The 24,514-nt window shown below is 45.8% G+C and overlaps 1 protein-coding gene across 2 annotated transcripts in view; it reads right to left on the bottom strand.

The window, feature by feature from the left end:
- HPSE (heparanase) overlaps positions 1-24,313 on the bottom strand; it is a 76,377-nt gene extending 52,064 nt beyond the window's left edge. For both annotated transcript variants that reach the window (XM_033963832.1, XM_033963837.1), the window contains exons 1-2: positions 23,847-24,313; positions 9,369-9,514 (exon numbers count right to left, since the gene is read on the bottom strand). In XM_033963832.1, coding sequence (XP_033819723.1) covers positions 9,369-9,514; positions 23,847-24,034 — 334 coding nt within the window. In that variant the 5' untranslated portion in view covers positions 24,035-24,313. The remainder of the gene's footprint in view (positions 1-9,368; positions 9,515-23,846) is intronic.
- Between the last annotated feature and the right edge of the window lie 201 nt (positions 24,314-24,514).

The raw sequence follows: 24,514 nt of genomic DNA, 5'->3' as shown, positions 1-24,514 counted from the left end.
TGGAAGAAGGGAGTGAAAGGGAAAAGGATTCTGGGCCAAGGGGATGAAGACGGAAAGAAAAACCTACAGCAGGAAAGAAAGGGAAGGACAGGCAGGTGAGCCAGATGCTAGAAGCGGGGGGGGGGGGGGGGAAGAAAGAGGGAAAAAAGCTAGATGGGGTTGAAAAGAAGAGACACACTGGTATGGAAGAGGAAGATAGGGGAAATCTGGACACAGGAAGGTAACAGAAAGAGGGGAAATTATGTGCATGGGGCATAGGGACAGAGACATAAAGGGGACATGCCATGGGGATGGTATATGGACACGGGGGGGGCAATGACAGATACATAGGGGAGATATTAGAAATGGAGAAAATAGGAGCACAGAAGCGAGATGGTTTGTGGGGATGGGACAGGGACCGAGCTCGCAGGCTCCAGTGGCTTGCACAAATTACATTGTAACGTGCCATGAAAATAAGAGGGAGGAAGGTAGATAGATAAGCCACGTGAGAGGAGCTGAAGGGAGTAGAAAGGAACAGATGGTAAAGGAGGGAGGGAAGGGTGGTGGTGGAAAGGAATAGGACAGACATTGAAGGAGGGTGGAGAGGAATAGACCCCGAAGGGAAATGTGGAAGACAGAGTGGAAAGAAGACAGATGCCAGACTATGGGGGAGCGGAGGGAAGAAGATGGGTGCTAGACCAATTGGGGGGGGGGGGTGAAGGGAGAGGCACAGTAACAGCAAATGGAAGACGTAGAGAGAAGACACACAGTGGATGGAAGGAATTGAATGAGAAGATGTGGAAAGCAGAAACCAGACAACAAAGGTAGAAAAAAAAATTATATTTATTTATTTATTTTTTGCTTTAGGATAAAATAGTATATTAGTTGTGTTGATAAAAATTTATAAACAAAGCCCTGCCAGCTGAACATCTCTTTCTCTTGTTCAGCAGCAGGAACTTTGATTTATAAGAAAGGAATAAGCTAAATATTACAGTACTAAGGCTTATATGGATGCAGCGGGGACGGTGACAGGGCGGTGAATGGGATGGCGGTGACGGTGACGGGGCGGTGAAGGGAACGGCTGTTGACGAAGAGCTACGTGTGTGTCTTTCTTCGATTCCAGCCAGAATATCAGCTTTGTGTTCAGCCAAACAGGCCCAGGTTTCGCACTGAATAAAGTATTTTATAATTTTTCACTATTCTGTTTACTTAATATTTCATAATAAAGTAATTATAAAATACTTTCTTTGTGTTTATTTGATTCCTATTCAAGAGAATTACTTTATATATAGTCAATATAGGCACAGAGTTAAATTTTTTAACATTTTCTAATGGTGGTGTGCCTCGTGATTTTTTTCATGAAACAAGTGTGCCTTTGCCCAAAAAAGGTTGAAAAACACTGGTCTAACCTATGACCTGCGGGCCAGAACCCAGCCCCCAAGTACCTTTACCTAGCCCACAGTAGCTCGGCAATTCTTGTGGTGAAACACAGAAGCTTACAGTGGGGATTCCTGCTTCCCCACCACAACTCAGCTATCTGCATCCTTGAGCTACACACGCTGGAAATTCGGGCTTGTTTCGCAATTTCAACTCTCACGACAATTGGAACCACAAGATCAACCCAAACTTCCAGCACTGTGTGGCTCAAGCTGAGTCGTAGCAGGGAAGCAGGAATCCCACTGTTTATTCTGCTGCTGAAACCAGGTGAAAGAAAAAGACTGGGTGAAAGCTGGCAAGGGCAAATAGATAGAGACTGGGTGTTTTTAGAGTGTGTGAGTGGTGTGATACAGAGAAAGAGTGTGAATGTATGCACATTTTGGCCCTCTGCACGCTACAAATATAAACTGTACCCTCCCTCCCCCCATCAAAAGTGGTTGGACAAGCCTGCACTAGAGTAACAATGAGGATCAATCTCAACAATTTTCACTTCAGGCTCACATGAATCAAGATTTCACAAAAAAACTTAGGGCTAGATGCACTAAACACTCCAATTGGGTACCGACGGTCACTAAACCAGTAGGACTGGTTTAACGACTGTTAGAATTTGCTAACCTGATGTTGAAAATGGCTCACCGTGTGGTTTTCTGTGCGGATGTACGTTCTCTGATTCTGGCATGCAAGCGACCGCATTACTATTAAAATGAGGTCATTAATATTAAAACCAGCCATCTGATCAATGGCCTAACATTGCATGCCATAATCAGATTGGTAACACTGCCCCCCCCCCCCAAAATGACAAGAATGACATGTATTTTTAAAATTGGACACAGATGGTGTGTGTGTGTAACACTTGAATATCTGGTCCATTAAAAAAGAAAAACTCAAGCTGCCCCACCCCTCCACAGATGACTACCCCCCACCTGATGACCCCTCAGAACAAAAGTAGAGGCAGGAGGGATGCTCACTCCCTCTTACTGCCACAATCCTCCCCCCCTCAACAAACTGGCCTCCGGCCAGGACCTCCCTGAACTTATCCCTCCCCCCTTCCCTACTTTACCAAAAATCGGCAGGAGAGATGCCCATTCCCTCCTGCCACCGGATACCCCCCAGCCTCCTCCCCAAATCACCCCCTGAACCTCTAAATTACAATGACAGCAAGAAGGATGCTAATCTGGTGCGTGCGTTAAAAACGCTAGCACACCTTTGTAAAAGGAGCCCTAAGTCTTTCTCCATCACTAAACACGCCTATTTTAGTGCTGGGCGCCAAACAATAAGCACCTATCCATTGTAGAATCGCAGCTAAGAAGATAGGCACCTATCTCCAATTAAATTTTATTTTTTTTCAATTATCGAGGCCAATTTACTAATTAAGTTAAGGCACCTGTTTATTTAGGTGACTAACTTTAGGCACCTCTTATAGAATTTTCCCCATCCTCTATAATAAAACCCTAAATGAGCATGCGCACTTAGAAGGCCATGATCCCTGCTGCCGTGATGTGTGCTTCTGTGGCTGCATTCCATGTGCGGTGCATAGGGCGGCTTGCGGCACATGCGGCTTGGAGCGCATGCAGTGGATTGAGAGGCAGTTTGTCTCAGCAACGATTGTGAGGTATCCCATGCTGGTAAGAAGTGGAGGGGAAGAGGGAAAGGGGGCTGCTTTGGGGGAGGGGCGTGCTGGGGGCTGCCCGGGCTAGCGGATGCTGGACAGGGGGAGCAGGGAAAGGAGAAGGGGTACTACTGGACAAGGGGAGCAGGGAAGGGGTGCTGCTGGACAGGGGGGAGGTAAAAGGAAGGTAGAAGGGCTACTGCTGCACAGGGGGAGCAGGGAAGGGGTGGTGGACAGCTGAGGAAAGAGAGAGACAGAAAGAAAGACAGACAGCAGCGAAGGAGAGAGAGAGAGAAAGAAAAATAGACAGACACACACATCTATTCTAGCATCCTTTAATGTAATGGGCTTAAAGACTAGTAACATATATAATTCATTTAAATTTCTTTTCCATGCATGTCCCTGTTTTTCCTTAAATAGGTCATAGGATATTCTCTTAAAAAAAGGAAAAAAAACTGGATAGTGCTCTTCCTACATATCCAAAGTGATAAAATGTTCATTATTTTATCTTAGGGAAATTTGCTTGTTAAAGCACTTTTGGATATACGTGTGCTGCTAAAATTTTGTTACACATCTTAATAATATCTAGGACAGATTATTGCAATTCATTATTGATTGGTTGCCCACAATATCAGATAAAGCATCTGATATTTGTATATTTGTATATTTTTTCTTTTCTCTTTTGTAAACCACAGAGAACTTCACGGTCCTGTGGTATATAAACCAATTCTTATGTTATTAGACTTCTACTGTATATAACAGTGATGGCTAACCTTTTTGAGCCCGAGTGCCCAAACTGCCGCACAAAACCAAAGAATTTCCTCAAAGTGCCAGCACGTCAATTAAACCTTAATAACAAGATTTTAGTATCTAAAAACTCTTTATAAAGTTGCCTGAACTATGTAACATCATTTTTAAAGGTTGGAATCTTTGTATTGTCAGAGAATCAATTTGATTCACAATCCTTTGGTTTTCATTTCAATGTATTGGCAATTTATAATGTTTTAATGATTTCATTCAATTTAATGAATTTAGGAAGAATTTGATTCAGTTACACAATATATTTTAAATGTATTATTCAGATAACATGTCAAATGTATCCTGAGTAAAAAAAAAGATAAACTTCTTAAAACTGTTAACTGTGTCAAGACTCGGTGTGTATTCCCAAAGAGTCTATACATGTTTTTTTGTAAAATTTACAATCAAATTAGAAAATAGTTAAATCATTACATTTCTAATAATATGATGTAAAGAAAACAAAAGAGCTTTCAATTAAACCAACCGTTTTTATTGGAAATTCCAGATTGGAATACAACAGGGCCATGTAAAGTCCCTTTTTTAAATAACATCTTTAAATAATATTTAAATAACTTAGAAAGTGTCTTAACTGCAAACTGAAAACACTGCTTCATGTAAACATATGCATTGGGTATGCTCTGAAAAAAATTAATGTGATTTTTGTTGTTGCATGCATGCTGATAACTTGTCAATCCTTGGCTCATAGTGCGTTAATTTCAGAGCAACACATTCAGCACTCATGTCATCCATTAATCTGTTTCTAGCATCAGATTTTATATGATTCAAAGCCGAAAACAGCTGCTCACAAGCATAGGATGACCCAAACAAAGTAAGAAGAGCAATCCCAAGTGCTTTCATGGACTTAAAATTGTCTGGCAGAGAATTCCACGCTTTTAGGATTTAATTTTCAGAACTGCTAGCAGTGATTTCATTTGTCACCCTTTCACACTCAATACGTTCAAGAGCCGCACGCAGGTCATTGAATTTACTTTTCCAGATAGAGCTTTCTTGAAATTCCATTAGCTCTATTTCCAAATTTTGAATATCCAACCACTGTAAGCAGGAAAGATCAAGATCTTCAAATGTGGACTTTTCTGGGGAAGTTATAAATGAAAGGGTTGTCTCCATCTTACGGAACTGAGAAAATCTTTTACTAAAATTCTCCTTTGCTTCGGCTACAATGGTGGAATATGCTTTGTGGATTTCCTGGTGTTTTTTATGACTGTCCACAAATGTTGTAGAATTATCCAAATGTATTTTTAGGTTGGGAAAATATTTTAGCTGTCCACTCTCAAGGTCTTTTTCAAAAACATGCAATTTTCTCTCAAAAGCTTTGATGTCACTAAATATGCTTTCTGCTGTTTTTTCCATGCCTTGTAATTTTTTGTTTAGTACATTAAAGTGGTTAGTAAAATCTGTAAAGAACATGAGGTTGGTAAGCCAGGCCATGTTGGTGAGTTGAGGATAGTCTTCCCCCTTTTCGTTCATAAATAGCCTAACTTCTTCCAAGCAGGCCACAAATCTCTCTAACACTCGTCCTCTGCTCAGCCACCGGACATTATTGTACATCAGTAAAGTGTTATATTGTGCCTGAACCTCATCAAGAAGGGCTTGAAATTGTTCAAAATTAAGAGCACGCGCCATGATGAAGTTCACCATTTTTGTTACATCTTTGAGGACATCGTCAAGTTTTTTGCTGCTTTCTTTGGCGCAGAGAGCCTCTTGATGTATTATGCAGTGAAATTGAATCAGTGGATGTTTTGCTTCCTTAGCAAAGAAATGAATGAATCCTGATGTTGTCCCCACCATGCTAGGTGCTCCATCGCTAGTAACTGAAACCACTTTTTCTGGACTTATGTCTAGTGATGAAAAAGCCTCCATCACAGCATTGTGGATATCTATCCCTTGTGTTCTTCCAGGCAAAGACAGCAGTTTTACCAGCTCTTCTCTCATGATGTCACCAGTAACATAACGCAAAATGAGCGCTAGTCTTGCATGGTTAGTAATATCTGTACTTTCATCCAAGCACATGGAGTAGAAGGGTGCTTTTTGTAAGTCGCAAGTAAGCTGTTGACTAACATCAGCAGCCATTCGCAGAACCCTATCTTTTGCAGTATTTCTGCTTAGCGGCATCTCAGAGATGCGCTGCACAATTTTATCCTTGTTTTGGAAATCATGGAAGAGTGAATTACTCCCAGCCAAAATTGCCTTTTTGATAAAATCTCCATCAGAGAGGGGCTTACCATGTTTTGCCATGCACAGTGAAATTTGAAAGCTGGCAACTGTAAGATGATTAGTTTTTGAAAGATAGTTGCTAAAACTAAGAGACTGGGAGTGATATTTCTTTAATTTTCCTACAAGGAACTCTTTTCTTTGAGCTAAACCAAGTTCAGCAACACTGTTATGGTTGGTCTCAAAGTGACGTTTGACACTTGATGTGCGAGACACAACATTTTCATTACACATAATACACAATGCTTTCCCACTGCGTTCAATCACTCCATATGTCTCTGTCCAGGCCTCTTGGAATGGTCTTCCACTATCTTTTTTTGCTGTACTCATTTTCTTTGTTCAAGACTTAAAGTCTACAAAAAGATAAAATTTGTATAATAAAAAAAATCTAATGAAGTGCTGTATACAAATCCGTCCCCATAAAAAATATGTGATTGGGGAATTTTACTAATTGTAGACATCCGTTTTGGTCAAAAAAAATACTGTCCGGGTGAAAACCGGACTTGTGCAACCTGAGTGTATGGGAAAAGGACTTTTATTTTTCATTATTGGAGCCTTTGTTATTTTATTATGATGTTTACAAAAGCACTGTGAAGGGCCACATATACACTTTACTGTTTTTTGCTATATTGAGTTTTCCATAAGGTACAGCGCAGAGGATTAGTGTGTTGGTTGTTCACAGAGAGCCCAGCCCTCCTCTCAGCTTACTGAACTTCTCTATGCAATCATCATAAGCAGCTTTTTTATTTCCTCGAATTTAGCATGTCCCCCATGGAAGATACAGAGGTTTTTACAGAGGAGCACATTATTAGACACATTAACATCCCCCCATATCCTCACCTCTCTAGCATGGGAGCACTAGGAACTGTTCCTGATTACAGATGTCACATGTGGAGTCACACTACAGCCTCACTGAGTTCCTGTGACAGACTCAGTGTGAAGCTTCTCTTCCTCCCCCCACTTCCCCCTCACACACTGCCTGGCTCATAGGATACTAAGGGGAAGACAGGCAGGCTAAACATCCACTCACAGGACTGCAGCCAGCACAGGAGGATGGGCCGCGGCCCACCGGGACAATGCCCGGTCCTCCCAATGGCCAGTCCGGCCCTGTTGCCAGGTGAGCTGCAAAGCAGACACCAGCACACTCACCTCCTGCCGCGCCGCATATCTTAATTGCGGACTAGAGAGTTGCGCGGGGACAGAAATCCCACCCGTCCCCGCCAAAGTCTCACCCATCCCCGTGAGGAATCCCACCCATCCCCATCCGTTCCCACCCGTCCCCGTGAGGAATCCCTCCGTCCCCACCCATCCCTGCGAGGAATGTCCTCCGTCCCCGCCCGTCCCCGTGAGGAATCCCCTCCGCCCCCGCCCGTCCCTATAAACTTCAGAAATAGTTATTTCATTTAATTATGCTACTGAATTAAAGGCTCTGGTAGAAACCCATTTACAAATAAGCAAAAAGACTTTATTAATTTGGAAATATTAATTGGGAAGAATACACACTTTGTAAACGGGTTTCTACCAGAGCCTCTTTTGTTTATAAATTTTTATCAACACAACTAATATACTACTTTATCCTGAAGCAAAAAAAAGAAAAAAAGAAATAGAATTATTTTCCTACCTTTGTTGCCTGGTTTCTGCTTTCCTCATGTTCTCATTCAGTTCCTTCCATCCACTGTCTCTCTTCCTTCTGCGTCTTCCATTTGCTCTGTTACTGTGCCTCTCCCTTTCTCCCCCCTTCCAAATTGGTCTGGCACCCATCTTCTTCCCTCCGCTCCCCCCATAGTCTGGCATCTCTGTCTTCTTCCCTGCCAGCGTCTTCTCCCCACTCTCTCTTCCCCATTTCCTTTCAGCATCCTTCTCCCCCCCATCTTCCCCATGTCCTGTCAGCGTCCTTATCCCCCCTCTGTCTTCCCCATGGCCTTTCAGCGTCCTTCTCCACCCACCCACCCCCGTCTTCCCCATGGCCTTTCAGCATCCTTCTCCACCCCCCATCTTCCCCATGTCCTTTCAGCATCCTTCTCCACCCCTTTGTCTTCCCCATGTGCTTTCAGCGTCCTTCTCCCCCCCGTCTTCCCCATGTCCTGTCAGCGTCCTTCTCCCCCTTCTGTCTTCCACAAATGCTTTCAGTGTCCTTCCCCCTCCACCCCGTCTTCCCCATGGCCTTTCAGCGTCCTTCTCCCCCCCGTCTTCCCCATGGCCTTTCAGCATCCTTCTCCACCCCTTTGTCTTCCCCAGTGCTTTCAGCGTCCTTCTCCCCCCTCCTTCTCTCCCGCCCCGTGTGCAGCACAGCCGGCCAGGTCCCCTTACTTTTGTGGCGCTAACCCGACCGACCGACAACAGCCCCGGTCTGACAAACCTCCCTGCCCTTAACCGCAAATCTAAATTTCCTTCTTACAGCTGCTGTAAGAAGGTAATTTAGATTCGCGGTTAAGGGCAGGGAGGTTTGTCAGACCAGGGCTGTTGTCGGTTGGTTGGATTAGCGCCACAAAAGTAAGGGGACCTGGCCTGCTGTGCTGCACACGGGGCGGGGCGGACCGCCCCCTCCCTTGGTAGCCACTCGAGCCGCGAGGCTACTCCTCCTTACCTACCCTGCCTGCAGTACAGAGCCGAACGGAAGTCTTCCCGACGTCAGCGCTGACGTCGGAGTGAGGGAGGGCTTTGTTTAAGCCCTCCCTCCCCTCCGACGTCAGCGCTGACGTCGGGAAGACTTCCGTTCGGCTCTGTGCTGCAAGCAGAGCAGGTAGGGAGAAAAGCCGTGCGACTTAGTACATCCAGCCCCGCAGGAACCCTGCGATCCTCGGAGGCGTCCCCATGGGATCCCCGCGACCCTAGGGGGAGTCCCGTGCAGCTCTCTTTTGCGGACCTTCCCGCGTGCCAGCTGCAAGGCCTTCGCATGCCACAGCTGGCACGCGTGCCATAGGTTCGCCATCGCTGGTATATAACATAAAATCTAATGAGTATTTTATCCTGTGATTAAAAGAGCAACACTGACTCTCTTTGAAGGTATATTCAAGATTCTTATAACTGCTCATTAAGGGGTCCTTTAATTAAGGCGCGCTAGTGCATCTTAGAGCACGCTAAATGCTAACGCGTGTTAATACATCCATAGGATATGTGTGTTATGTCAGTATGTTTTGATTTATTCAATATTGTAAATCACATTGATATGTTTAATGGAATGTGATATGTCAAATACCCTGAAATAAATAAATCAGGTCTCCTGGCCATCTTCATTTATCCCATCACATAAAAAACAAGATTATGTTTAAACAGTCTATATTTCACATAGAGAACACAAATAAAATATCACCTGAACTGGCCCATGATTTCCAGTATAGTTTCTCTTCTAAAGAGGGCTCTGTGTTTGGATCAAAAAGCAAGAAGTCTGTTTTGGTGCCCCCAAATCTCAGATAGGCAGGAGACAAGCCTCTGGCTAAAGTTCGCAGTTTTGCAGAGCTAGGAATGAGAGCACAGTGAAATAGGACAAATTGGTTAGCTATGACTATGCTTTTAACTTAGGAACCATAGATGGTTGCTTTCAATTGAACCCCCCCCCACCCACCAAAACCTCTACATTCCTTGTTTCATTAAATTGCAAAGAATTCAAGGATTCTGAGGAAGATTCTCAAAAACCCTCGTTAAAAAGCGACAATCTGCTAATGCAGCTGTTCTGATACCAAATCTAAAAACCCGAGACATTTTTAAAAAATCGCGCATGGAAATGAGGGCAGCGGACAGCAATGAAGATTTCCTAAATTACATGTGCCCATCAATGAGCAGAAAAAATGCCATTGCTGTCAGAAAAAAACAAAACACAAAACAAAAACACAAAATCTCACCGTGACTGACCCTCCCCTCTCGCTGCACTAACAACCTTGCTGCCACTAACCCAACCAGATCCCCCCCTCACAGCAGGAGAGATGCCCACTCTATCTCGCTGGCAAGTAAAACCTCTCCCCGCCACCCCTGCACCCCCTCCCTGCTGCACTCCCCTTACCTCCAAGTTGAAGATATGGAAGGACACGGACCCACTCCTGCCAGCTGCCTGCGTTGTCTAAGGGAATTCCCCTCCCCGGTGCATCTTGGGATGCACCTGGGAGAGGCCCCTCCCCCAGCTGCATCATGAAGGGGCCTAAGGCTGTGAGTGGCCCGGATGCCTAAAGCTGTTCCTATGGAGCATCCGGGCCAATCAGAGCCTTAGGCCCCTTCACAATGCATCCGAGGAGGGGCCTGAGGCTCTTATTGGCCCGGGTTGTTTAAGGCCCATAAGAACAGTCATTCAGCGAGTCCTGCGAGAACTGGCGGCAGCCATTCAGTGAGAGGTACAGGGCCATGCGGGAGCTCAAAAAGATCACTCCTGCGTGCCTGTGCGCCACGAGCCCGGAAGGAGGTGCGCAGGGCAGAAGATGGTCCTGCCCATATACCACTGGACCACCAGGGATAACTGAAAAGGTACGCGGGTGAGGGTAACAGAAAAGGTACGCAGGGGGTGAGGGGGTAAAAAAAAATTATTTGTATCAACCGGGCTGGGAGATGGGAGGGATCTCTCCTGTCCCGGCCTACCACTAGACCACTAGAGGTGGAAGAGGAGGAACAGGTTGCAGAGCCTGGCAGGGAGGGGGGACAGGAGGCAGTGCAGACCCTGGCAAGCAGTGACAGGGGCTGGCTGCATAGCTTGGCAGGAAGTGGAGCTGGCTGCATAGCCTGGTAGGGCAGGGAGGGAAGGAGGCTGGGTGCAGAGCCTGGTAAGGAAGGGGCTGGGTTTAGAGCTTTGCAGGACAGGTAGGGAAGGGGGCTGGTTGCAGAACCTGGCAGGGAGGGAAGGGGCTGAGTGCAGAGCCTGGCAGGGGAGGGTGTGAGGGAAAGGACACTGGGTGCAAATTCTAGCAGGGCATGGCACTTGAATATTAAGCCCCCGTCTTATATTCGAGTCAACCATTTTTCCTCCTTATGGGGGAAAAATGGGGATCTCAACTTATATTCGGATTGACTTATATTCGAGTATATGCAATAGATGTGCTCAGAGAAAAATTAAAGTGTTTGAAACTGTTGTGTGAGTCAAGCTCGCCATAAGGTGACCCTTTTCTCAATCATAGCACATTTGTAAATATGCAATGAGAAAAATGCTTAGTATGATCTTCTGGGAATCGACCACCCTGATGACCAAAGATAAAGTACGCAGCCTAGGGGTGATCCTTGATGGTGACCTTTTGCTCTCTGATCAAAGTTCCCAAGTAGTTTCCACCTTGTTCTACTACCTCAGACAGTTACGAAAAATCAGGCAATACTTCTTGGAATCGGACTTCTCCTAGCTACTCTACACCTTCATCCTCTCCCATATGGACTACTGCAATACACTTCTAAATGGCCTCACTACAAAAAACCTCCGTTGACTACAAGTACAAAATGCTGACATCTGATTCCTGAAGAACCTAAACATACGAGATCCGATCATCCCAGTGATATGTGCTGCCTACTGGCTGCCTATTGACAAACGATGTTCATTCAAAGGCCTAGAGGAAAAGCCTACAAACTCTTCTACAATATGGTGCCAGCCTATATGGCCTCCAAACTTCCACCCTACATCCCAAACTGACCACTTTGCTTGCAAGAAGATAAGCGAGTAAGTGCTCACTTGGAATGTGCCCTCTGTCTTAAGAATGCCCAAAAAGCACAGTTACTTACCGTAACAGGTGTTATCCAGAGACAGCAGGCAGATATTCTTGACTGATGGGTGACGGCACCGACGGAGCCCCGGTACAGACAATTTTAGAGTGATTGCACTCTAAGAACTTTAGAAAGTTCTAGCTAGGCCGCACTGCGCGTGCGCGAGTGCCTTCCCGCCCGACAGAGGCGCGCGGTCCCCAGTTAAGATAAGCCAGCTAAGAAGCCAACCCGGGGAGGAGGGTGGGACGCAAGAATATCTGCCTGCTGTCCCTGGATAACACCTGTTACGGTAAGTAACTGTGCTTTATCCCAGGACAAGCAGGCAGCATATTCTTGACTGATGGGTGACCTCCAAGCTAACAAAAAGAGGGATGGAGGGAAGGTTGGCCATTAAGAAAACAAATTTTGTAAAACAGATTGGCCGAAGTGTCCATCCCGTCTGGAGAATGCATCCAGACAATAATGCGATGTGAAAGTATGAACTGAGGACCAAGTAGCAGCCTTGCAGATTTCCTCAATGGAAGTTGAACGGAGGAAAGCTACAGACGCTGCCATAGCTCTAACCTTGTGGCCTGTGACAGAACCTTCCAGTGTCAGGCCCGACTGAGCATAACAAAATGAAATGCAAGCAGCAAGCCAATTGGATAGGGTGCGTTTAGATATAGGATGACCCAACTTGTTAGGATCAAATGACAAAAACAGTTGAGGAGATGATCTGTGAGGTTTGGTGCGTTCAAGATAGTAAGCCAGAGCATGTTTACAGTCCAAGGTATGCAAAGCCTGTTCACCTGGATGAGAATGAGGCTTTGGAAAAAAAACAGGTAGGACGATGGACTGATTAAGATGAAAGTCAGACACAACCTTAGGGAGAAACTTTGGATGTGTACGTAGAACCACCTTATCATGGTGAAAAACAGTGAAAGGTGGATCAGCCACTAGTGCATGCAACTCACTGACCCTCCTGGCAGAAGTGAGAGCTATGAGGAAGACCACTTTCCAAGTGAGAAATTTGAAATGTGCTGTGGCCAAAGGTTCAAAAGGAGGCTTCATTAAAGCGGAAAGAACCACATTGAGATCCCAAACCACAGGAGGGGGCTTGAGAGGTGGTTTCACATTGAAAATGCCCCTCATAAATCTAGAAACTAAAGAATGAGCCGAGAGGGGTTTTCCATGAACCGGCTCATGAAAAGCAGCAATGGCACTAAGATGAACTCTGATAGAAGTAGATTTAAGGCCAGAGTCAGACAAGGAAAGAAGATAGTCCAACACCAGTCCCACTGCTAGAGACATGGGATTATGGTGATGTAAGAGGCACCAGGAAGAAAACCGAGACCACTTCTGTTGATAACACTGAAGAGTGGCCGGTTTCCTGGAAGCATCAATGATAGAACGGACAGGCTGAGAAAGGAGAGAATGAGCCGAAGTCAGCCCGAGAGAAACCAAGCTGTCAGGTGCAGAGACTGCAGGTTGGGATGCAGAAGGGACTGTTGATGCTGAGTAAGCAGAGAAGGAAACAGTGGAAGAGGTATGGGTTCCCTGGAACTGAGTTGAAGTAGAAGGGAGAACCAATGTTGCCTGGGCCACCATGGAGCAATGAGAATCATGGTGGCTCGTTCCCTCTTGAGCTTGAACAATGTCCGCAGCATGAGCGGTAGAGGGGGAAATGCATATAGGAAGAGACTGGTCCAATCCAGGAGAAATGCATCGGGCGCCAGACGGTGAGGAGAGTAGAGTCTGGAGCAAAACAGGGGCAGCTGATGGTTGTGGGGAGCTGCAAAAAGGTCCACTTGAGGAGTGCCCCATTGAGCGAAAATGGACTGAAGAGTCATGGGATCGAGAGACCATTCGTGAGGTTGAAGAATTCTGCTGAGATTGTCTGCTAAGGAATTCTGTTCCCCCTGAATGTAGACAGCCTTCAGGAATAAGTGACGAGCTGTCGCCCAAGACCAAATCCTTTGGGCTTCCTGACACAACAGGCGGGAGCCCGTCCCTCCCTGTTTGTTGATGTAGTACATTGCAACTTGATTGTCTGTGCAAATGAGTAGTACCTGAGGGAAGAGAAGATGTTGAAATGCCTTGAGGGCATAAAACATCGCTCGGAGCTCCAGGAAATTGATGTGGTGTTTCTTTTCCTGGGTAGTCCAAAACCCCTGAGTTTGGAACTCGTTCAAGTGAGCTCCCCAGGCATAGGGGGAGGAATCCGTGGTGATGACTAGTTGATGAGGAGGTAGATGGAACAGCAGACCTCTGGATAGATTTGAGGATGTCAACCACCAAAGAAGCGACTGACGAAGAGACGAGGTCACAGATATGTGTTGTGAACAAGGATCCGTCGCTTGGGACCACTGGGTCGCTAAGGTCCATTGAGGAGTACGCAGGTGGAGACGTGCGAAGGGTGTGACATGTACTGTGGAGGCCATGTGTCCCAAGAGCACCATTATGTGATTTGCAGAGATGGAAGTTTGCTGAAACACCTGCTGACAGAGAGAAAGGATGGTGTGAAGGCGGTTTGGTGGAAGAAACGCCCTCATCCGAATAGTGTCCAGAATGGCTCCAATGAATTGAAGTCGCTGAGTTGGAATGAGGTGCGACTTGGGTAGATTGATTTCGAACCCCAACAGTCGAAGGAAGTGATTGGTCTGATTGGTGGCAAGCTGAACCGCCTGAGGAGAATGAGCCTTGATCAGCCAGTCGTCCAGATAAGGGAAGACTTGAAAGTTGTGAGAGCGGAGATAGGCCGCAACCACAATCAGACATTTGGTGAACACCCTGGGAGAGGAGGCTAGGCCGAAGGGTAACACCTTGTACTGATAATGATGTTGGTTGATGAGAAAGCGTAGATATTGCCTGGACGTCAGATGGATAGGAATGTGTGTGTACGCCTCCTTGAGATCGAGGGAGCATAGCCAGTCGCCCTGAGAGAGAAGAGGGTATAGGGTGGCAAGAGATAACATTTTGAACTTCTCCTTGACCAAACATTTGTTGAGATCTCTGAGATCTAATATTGGTCTGAGGTCTCCGGTCTTTTTGGGTACTAGAAAGTACCGGGAGTAAAATCCCTGGCCTCGCTGATCTTGAGGAACTTCTTCGATGGCGTTGAGAAGAAGGAGGGATTGAACCTCTTGAGCGAGAAGGAGGGACTGAGACTTGTTGGAAGCAGACTCTTTTGGTAGGCCTAACGGTGGAGGAGTCTGGAAGTTTAGGGAGTAGCCGTGGGCTATGATCGAGAGCACCCACTGGTCGGTGGTGATTACTTCCCATCGAGAGAGAAAAACGTGAAGTCGACCTCCTATGGGCTGTGGAAGAGGACAGGAGGGAGGAAGACTGGCAATGCCCTGGAGAAGGGAGTCAAAAGGGCTGCGTCGGCTTTAATTTGAGGGGCAGGCTTTACGGTAGGCGGCTGTTGCTGACGAGCCTGTTGGTGCTGTTGGCGTTGCCTCCGAGGTTGAGGAGGATGAGGTTGAACCGGCCGAGCAGAAAACCTCCTCTGATACGATGGTTGTTGTCTAAATGGACGAGGAGGAGGAGGCTTCTTCTTATTTTTCAACAAGGTGTCCCACCGTGTTTCATGGGCAGAAAGCTTTTGCATGGTGGTATCCATGGACTCCCCAAACAGCTCATCCCCTAGGCAGGGCGCATTGGCAAGCCGGTCCTGGTGGTTCACATCCAGGTCTGAGACTCGGAGCCATGCCAACAGTCTCATCGCTACAGACATAGCAGTGGTCCTTGATGTCAGTTCAAAAGTATCATAAATTGAACTGACCATAAACTTCCTGAGTTGCAAAAGGCTGGAGGTGCATTGTTGAAATGCAGGAAGTTTACGGTCCGGAATATACTTTTGAAAAGAGGCCACCTGTTGGATGAGATGTTTCAGGTAAAAAGAGAAGTGAAACGCGTAATTACCTGAACGGTTGGCCAACATCGCATTTTGGTAAAGACGTTTCCCAAATTTATCCATGGCTTTGCCCTCTCTGCCAGGAGGGACAGAGGCATATACACTAGCTCCCGTAGATTTCTTAAGGGTCGACTCAACCAGCAGAGACTCATGGGGAAGTTGGTGTTTGTCAAACCCTGGAATAGGAATCACTTTATAAAGTGATTCCAGTTTCCTAGGGGCTCCTGGAATTGTTAGAGGAGTTTCCAAATTTTTGTAAAAAGTTTCCCTCAAGATGTCATGGAGGGGTAACTTCAAAAACTCTTTGGGAGGTTGGTCAAAATCCAAAGCATCGAGAAATGCCTTGGATTTTTTAGAGTCAGACTCTAGAGGAATTAAAAGGGTGTCTGACATCTCCTTTAGGAACTTGGTGAAGGAGGAGTGCTCTGGCTTACTAGCAGGATCCTGCACCGAAGGATCATCCTCATCAGACGAATAATCTTCCTCAGTACCGAGGGGATCGTCAGAGTCATCCCACAAGTCAGGGTCCCGTACCAATTGAAGACGGCCATGAGAAAGAGGAGTGGAGGTTTCGGTATGCTTGGTCTTGCGTACCGATTTCCCTGAACGTGTCAATACTGTACCTGGTACAACGGTACGGGTGTCAGAGAACAGTACCGGATCAGAAGCCGAGTGAGCAGTACGCCTAAGAGACTTCGGCTCTGCCGACAGAACAGGCATGGATATAAATTTTTGCGGTGCCGATAATGTCGATGCCGATAAAAGAGGCTAGTCGACAATCGGCACCGAAGGCTCAGTAGGTACCGACACTGGAAGGCTTGGAGTCAATAGAGCCGGGAGCAATTGTTGCAGTTGCTCCTTAAGTTGGACCTGTAGGATGGAGGCAATACGCTCATCCAGAGTCGGTCCCGATGGCACCGGTACCGCTTTTTTCTTGCTCGGTACCTGCGGTGCAGCTCGACGCTCAGGCGAAGTCGATGCCGATGAAGAGGCAGTAACTTCAATGGGAGCGGAGTGCTTACGGGGCCGGAGCGCAGTCTGCAGGACTTGGCTCACTGCATGCTCGACTGGCGGCCCGAGAACAGTAGGGGAAGGCTTCTTAGCCGGCTTACCTACGGGGTGCGACACCGGCGATGGATCTTGTGGTGCCAACACTACCGGTGTCGATTTGGAGGAAGTTGCAGGAGTCGATACCGGTGGAACTTCCATAGCGGTACCGAAAAGGATCCGCTGTTGTATTTGCCGATTTTTAAAAGTTCTCTTTTGAAGAGAACTACAGCGGGTGCACGTTTCTGCCCTATGGTCCGGACCCAGACACTGCAGGCACCACTTGTGCGGGTCGGATAATGATATAGGGCGCGCACACCGCTGACACTTTTTAAAACTCGGTGAAGGGGGCATGAAGGGAAAAACGGCCGTAGCAAAATCGAAGCCTGAGGCTTCGATGGTGCCAACAGGCCCCGCCGGGGCCGACCGAAAAAAATAAAAAAAAAGTGATTTTTTTTTTTGAACACAAACGAAATAAAATAAGAAAGAGAAAAATTCTCGAAGAAAAAGAACACGTGAGCGGGAAGGCGAGTAACAATTAAAAAAATTTCCAACAGCCGTTGGAAACACGCGTCTTCTTAGCTCCGCAGAAACTAAGAAACTGGGGACCGCGCACCTCTGTCGGGCGGGAAGGCACTCGCGCACGCGCGGTACGGCCTAGCTAGAACTTTCTAAAGTTCTTAGAGTGCAATCACTCTAAAATTGTCCGTACCGGGGCTCCGTCGGTGCCGTCACCCATCAGTCAAGAATATGCTGCCTGCTTGTCCTGGGATAAAAGATCTTACTTGCATTACCACGCCTCTGGAACAAACCACGTACCCACATAAGATCATTAGATCTACTGAACTTCAGGAAGGCAATAAAAACTAACTGCTTTCCCTGTCCCTCTATAAGAGTGCATCAACCCAAATTCCACGGACCTTCTGACAAAAGGCTCGACTCTCCATTGCCTCAAGTCTACTACTACTACTATTTATTATTTCTATAGCGTTGAAAGGCGTATGCAGCGCTGTACACTGATGTGCTTCATTCTATGTCTGACCATGCCATATTTTGTCATTCACTGTTTCTGTCACACTCTGTCACGCTGTTCGCCATCCTTATCCTACTATACTTTACTACACACCATATTTACCATACTTTGCCATATTATGTTGGCTCTGCTACAATCTTTCTTTCCATGGCTGACACACAATGTTGCTGTTCCATGTCTTGCATGCTGTTCTTCATCATGCATGCTTAACTAACCATTTTTACTAATCATATCATAGTATGTTAGCCATGCTTTGTAATACTATGTTTATCATGCTATGTTTTGCTGAACTATGCTCACCATGCTATGTCTCACCATACCACTTTTGTCATATTGCATTTTTACCATGCGTTGTAAACTTTATTTTGCCATCTTTATCAGACTTCCCCAGGTACATTAGATAGATTGTGAGCCCACAGGGACAGACAGGGAAAAAAAAATGCTTGAGTACCTGAATAAACCGTTCTGAGCTCCCCTGGGAGAATGGTATAGAAAAGTGAATAAATAAATAAATAAATTTATCTTGCTATAGACTGGCTAGCGCCATTTTTTCAACTTTAAAGTTTGGGTTTTAACAGCTCAACAAACTTTTTGACCCCTGAGGAAACCCCTAGTCAGGTGAAACGGGGCCCGTTGGGTTATGCCTAGCAACAGAATATAATACCAGCAGTGACAACACATGCTTAAAGCTAAGTGCCGGTTTTTCAGTTGCGTTTTTTAATTTGCACATAACATTTGAAAAAACTTTAAAAATTTATAAATTCTTAAACTCTAAAGCTCGATGAAAGATACCCTTCCTGCATAAGTTGGCTCACAAACAATGTTATAGCTAACGCAGGCGTCTGAGAGCTTAAGAGATTTATTCAAGTCTACTTCGATGACAACTTTCTAAGTCCTTGTTGTGTTTTCTGTTAGTATCAACTGTGCAAGATCAATCTGTACTAATATGGCTTGTTTAGTTTTTCAAATGGTGTATTGATGCTCTAGTGCTCACTGCAATGTTTAAAATGCTGTCTTTCCCTAGGTACACCCTTGTTGTGTGACTCGTGGATTATTACTACAAAACTTTTCATATAGATGAGGGGATATTAAAAATGATTGGCCCTGGACATGAAGTACACCAGTATGCCACAGCTTGGGGTAATGCTACCACTTGACAAACAAAGCAATTGCATAGAAGAGCAAACTTGGGGGAGGGGGATTAGGTTGCAGAAAGTTCCCCCCAAAGCTCATGCAATGGTGGCAGTGGCGTACCAATAAGGGGGCAGGGGGGGCGGTCCACCCCGGGTGCAAGCCCTGAGGGGGTGCTCCCGGCCTTGGCGTCCAGTTCCTCCCCCCTGACGTCCGGATTTTCCCCCCGCCCCCCCAACCATTTGAGGTGGAGAAGCAGCCCGCAGCGGGATCGCGATGCCAGCGATCCCTGCGCTGCTTCGGCACTGCTTCCTCTGCCGCAGTCCCACCCCTCCTCTGACATCAGAGGAGGGGGCGGGACCGTGGTGGAGGAAGCAGCGCCGAAGCAGCGCAGGGATCGCTGGCATCGCAATCCTGCTGCGGGCTGCTTCAATACCGTAGGTGGTGCGGGGAGGTCAGGGGGGTGAGCGGTCGTTCAGGTTGTGTCAGGCAGGCCTTCAAGGAGGGGACAGGCAGGCCGGCCTTCAAGGGGGTGGTGACAGGGAGGCAGGCCAGGGGGACAGGCAGGCAGGCAGGCCTTCAAGGAGGGGGGCAGGCAGGCCTCCAAGGGGGGGCAGGCAGGCCAGGGGGACAGGCAGGCAGGCCTTCAAGGGGAGGGACATGCAGGCAGGCCTTCAAGGGGGGGCAGGCCTTCAAGGGGGACAGACAGGCAGGCCTTCAAGGGGGGGGACAGGCCTTCGGGGGTGCAGGCCTTCAAGGGGGAGGGACTGGACTTCAGGGTTGGGATGCAGACCTTTAAGGGGGAACAGGCCTTCAGTGAGGGGGGCCCTGGTGTAGAAGTACATGGAGGGAATGGGGGGGGGTTTCAAAGAGACGTGCATATGCCGGACTTTGGGTGGGAAGAAATAATGGGTCTGAAAATAGAGGAGAGAGATGATGGGACCATGGTTTTTAGGGAGGGAAGGAACAGAAAGGGAGAGAAGTTGGACACAAAGGATGGTGTGGAGGGGGGGATAGAGATACTGGATAGGAGGGTAGTTGGTAAAAGAAAAGGAGAGATGGTGGACCCTGGGGTGGTGGGGAAGGAGGGAGAGATGCTGGATGAAAGGGTAGTTAAGAAAAGGTGGATCTGTGGAGGGAGACGAAAAAAAGAAAGATGCCAGACATCTGGGGGAGGGAAGGGAAACGGAAGGGGAGGACAGAGATGGCAGATGGATGGTTAGCACGGAGAAAGAAGAAAGGAGACCATGGCAAGCATGTTATCAGAAGACAACCAGAGCCTTGGACCAACAAGATTTGAAAAATAACCAGTCAACAAAAGATAGAAAAACTAATTTTATTTTCTGTTTTGTGATTACAATATGTCAGATTTGAATTGTGTATCCTGCCAGAGCTGGTGTTAGACCGCAAACGTGAGCTAGGATTTAACAGAGAAGAAAAGTCCTTTTTGTTTCTTTATTTACATCACAGCGCCAATGTGGTTATGAGAAGCCTAAGCGGGGTGAAAAACCTATAAAATAAACCCACCAGGATGTTTGAAAAAAAACAAACACCCAATTGGGCAGGAGAATTGAATCGAAAAACCAATTCAATAGGCTGAATTGAATCGAAATTTTTTATTTTTTTTTCCTGAATTGGGCAGCACTAGTTTGCGCTACTGTCTTAGACTTAGGACCTGGGATTGGGAAGAGATGGCATCCTCAGTACTTTATAATGCAAGTGAAACGAGGATTTGGTCAGACTTTTGAAGGGTCTGTAGAAGAAAAATATTGTATAGGCCGGGGACATGAGACAGCAGGAAACGGGAATTTTTCTTCCTTCTATTTTTGTGAATTGCAAGGCTGAGGATGTCAGAGAGTTCAGTTAAAATATGTGCTTTATAAGAAAATATAATAATGTGTTTTATAAAGTTTATAAGCATTGCTAGCCTACCTGGTGAAGTGTTCCTAATGGTGGTGGTAGTGGCAGCATGTCAGTGTGTTGAGAGGAAAAGGTGGTCTGGGAAATTCTGCTGAGCAAACTCCAGGCCCATTTCTACCCCCCAGTTAGTCCACTCCACTCAGCTGGTTCACACACTGAGTGGGTCTTTGGGTGTTGTGCCTGGGTAGTTGTTTTGGGATCTCTTCCAGTGGTTTGTCAGTATCTCCTTGTGGTCCAAGGAAGGAAACTTTGTTATCCTTAGCATTGACCTTCAGAATATGTTTGTAACAGTGCTGCTTGTGTGGCATTAGGCTATGTAGTGATCGAAAGAGAAAACCAGACCTTTGCACATTTTTGCACTATATGGTGGGTTTATGAGGAGATTCAAATTTCCTGCACAGCTAAGTCCTTGTGAAGTTACCTTGTTCTTTTTGTATTTGATATCTAGCAAGGTCTCTGTTTGGAAGGAAAGATCTAAGCTTAAAAATGAAGTGGCCAGAACTTATGGTAAAAGCAGATAGCGTTGCTGGTTTTAAGAAAGATTTGGACAAATTCCTGGAGGAAAAGTCCATAATCTGTTATTAAGACATGGGGGAAGTGTCTGCTTGCCCTGGATCGGTAGCATGGAATGTTGCTACTCTTTGGGTTTTGACCAGGTACTAGTGACCTGGATTGGTTACCATGAGAATGGGCTACTGGGCATGATGGACCATTGGTCTGACCCAGTTAAGCTATTCTTATGTTATGTTCTCATCTGTAGGGGCCTTTGTTTTCACTTCTTATTTTAATGTATTTTTTTCTGGGAACTTATCAGTGTTTTTTATAATGGGAACAAAAATGGAAGATAATTAATGTATGTGGAATGGGGGGGGGGGTAACTAATTTCTTCAGCTAAATAATTCAATCCACCTCAACTAGACATTGGAGAACTCACGCACCATTCACACACCCTCCAACCAAAAACGTCAAAAGAAAAAAACTGTTCGAAAACCTCCTAGCCATTCAAGCTGCAACACATGACCCCCAACTCTACAACCTATTGACCTCGACCACAGACTACAAAACCTTCAAAAAAGAAATAAAAACCCTTCTGTTCAAAAAACACATAAAACCGAACACAATCAGAACTGTCCCAAGCATCACCTGCAACTACTCCATATGTACTTCTGATGTCATGACAATTCAGACATAATTTATGTTATGTTTGGAATAATGGTTACATATATGAGGTTCAATAAAAGAAAATTTTCACTGCCTGTTTCTATTCTGACTATTTATTCCGATTCATGGTTATTACAAAAAATATTTTTTTACATGGGGGTGTGTGTCAAAAAATGATGGGCCCCGGGTGCCACATACCCTAGGTACGCCACTGAATAGTGGCTTTCAATCTTCCTTCCAATCCCACCTAGCCTCCCCACACACCCCTTGATCAGGGGGATCAATATTCAGCTTGTGGTGGTTTACATTTGGTTGAATGCCAATGGTTTTATGTCTAGGTTCCAGCATTGAATATCTGGGCATATGTGGCCTCTCTCTCCCCCCCCCCCCCACCCTCCCTGGAATGCTCACATACTAGCCAGTTTCAACTTGGGCACTAACCATGCATTTTCAGCAGCACTGTTCAGATAAGAGCTCCAGAATATGCCCAGTTAGCACCAGACAAACAATTTAAACAACTGAGAGCCATTTTTGGCCAGGGCAGGAGATGTAATTGCACATTCAAAATGTACTGCCAGCTTTTATTCTCTTTTATGACCACTCATGCCGCCATGACTCTTGGGCACATGCGACGGCATTGGTGGAGGTAAGGTGTAAGTGTAAAGCAGGGGATCCCCAAAGTCCCTCCTTGAGGGCCGAATCCAGTTGGGTTTTCAGGATTTCCCCAATGAATATGTATGAGATCTATGTGCATGCACTGCTTTTAATGCATATTCATTGGGGAAATCCTGAAAACCCGACCGGATTCGGCCAAGGAGGGACTTTGGGGACCCCTGGTGTAAAGGGATGGCATAAAGACTAAAGCTTCACCTAAGGTGCCAATATACTTGCACCAACCATGCAAAGAGTATAAAAAAAGATTAAATACAATTTTCATTACAGTTTAATGGATTAAGTAAAATAAAATCATAAATGTCTTTGAAGGGAGGTTATCAACATGGGCTAGCTCATTTTATTTTAGCACAGGGTTCCATTTTATGCAAAGAAACCCATTACTAAAATAACCAGATTTAACAGTAGCCCGGTTGATAATTTCCCTCTTCCTGCTCATCAGAATTTAGGTTCTAAGGGGCCCCAAATGATTCTCTTAATCAAGGTTTTGTTTTTAAAGAACACTGAAGTCACCACCCCGCAGTAATAAATTAGGAAGTTTCTGTACCAAAGAAAATGTGCACATTTATTGGAAGTCACGCTCTCTCTTGTGAGCCAAAATGTTTTGTTAGCTAACCTTATAAGGTAAAAGCTGCATAAATAGAACCTTTAAACTAACAAATACACTGGCAGTGCAATTAAGGTTTAAAATTTCAATCTTTTGAGCTAGACATGGGCAAGAAAAAAAGAAACCACTGAAAAATAATACGCTAATATAACTCAAAAAGTGATCAGTTTTTAAAAATAAAGTTTACTGGATAAGTCGGCACTGGGCCTGTGAACATAAGAATTGCCGCTGCTGGGTCAGACCAATGGTCCATCCTACCCAGCAGTCCGCTCACGAGGCGGCCCCATGGTCAAGACCAGTGCTCCAAATGAATCCAGTTTCACCAGTTTAGCATGAACTTGTCCAACTTTGTCCTGAAACCCTGGAGGGTGTTTTCTCCTATAACAGACTCCAGAAGAGCGTTCCAATTTTCTACCACTCTCTGGGTGAAGAACTTCCTTACGTCTGTACGGAATCTATCCCCTTTCAACTTTAGAGAGTGCCCTCTCGTTCTCCCTACCTTGGAGAGGGTTAACAATCTGTCTTTCTCTACTAAGTTATTCCCTTCAGTATTTTGAATGTTTTCAATCATGTCCCCTTTCTTTTGACCCAGTCTTGAAATAACAAGGTAGCACTGTAAGACTGTGAATAATCCAGGGAAAAGGCAGGCACTTACCCTAAGAAGGTAATGTATTTGGGATCTGAAGCTAGGCTGGCATCGATTGTTAGAGAGAGGAACTGCGGGTTGAGCTGGGCTCTTGCTTCCTGGAGTTTGACTTTCAATGCCACAGCATCCTCATTAGAAGTGTCACCTGTCATCAGCAGCCCATTGAGAAGTAATACGAGCAAGGCAATCTCCCCCATCCCCCAGCTCCAGCAGGCAACAATGAGACCCGAACCAAGAGGGAGCCGCTTCTCTTTTCTTTCCGACAGGCTCACACTTCAACCACAGCAATAATCTGCCTGTTCTTGTTTCACACGATCAGTTTCTTGCTGGTTTCACGCGAATTACAGATATTCTCTGTGGATTGCTTAATTTAGTTTATACTACTTCCTGCGATGCCTCTGTTAAAAATTAAACAACCCTCTCTCTCTAATAAGGCACACTGAAACTGCAAGTTTGCATTTAAGTGCTCTCCAGAAAGGAAGTCTTGTAATCATGTGACCTGTGGATAGCCAGGTAGAGGGAGGAGACCTTTAGGATATGTGGCTACTCAAAAAGCACCTTGTAAATTATAGCTGAAACTAATTACCGTAAATTCAGTAATACCAGAACTACCTACCAAGATGTTTAGTCCCAAGAGGGACTCCTTTCCTCCTAGTTTTGAATATCCCAAAACAATG

This window comes from Geotrypetes seraphini, chromosome 1 (genome assembly GCF_902459505.1).
Source record: "Geotrypetes seraphini chromosome 1, aGeoSer1.1, whole genome shotgun sequence".
Classification (NCBI taxonomy): Eukaryota; Metazoa; Chordata; class Amphibia; order Gymnophiona; family Dermophiidae; genus Geotrypetes; species Geotrypetes seraphini.
This window is presented reverse-complemented; position numbering and strand designations above follow the sequence as displayed.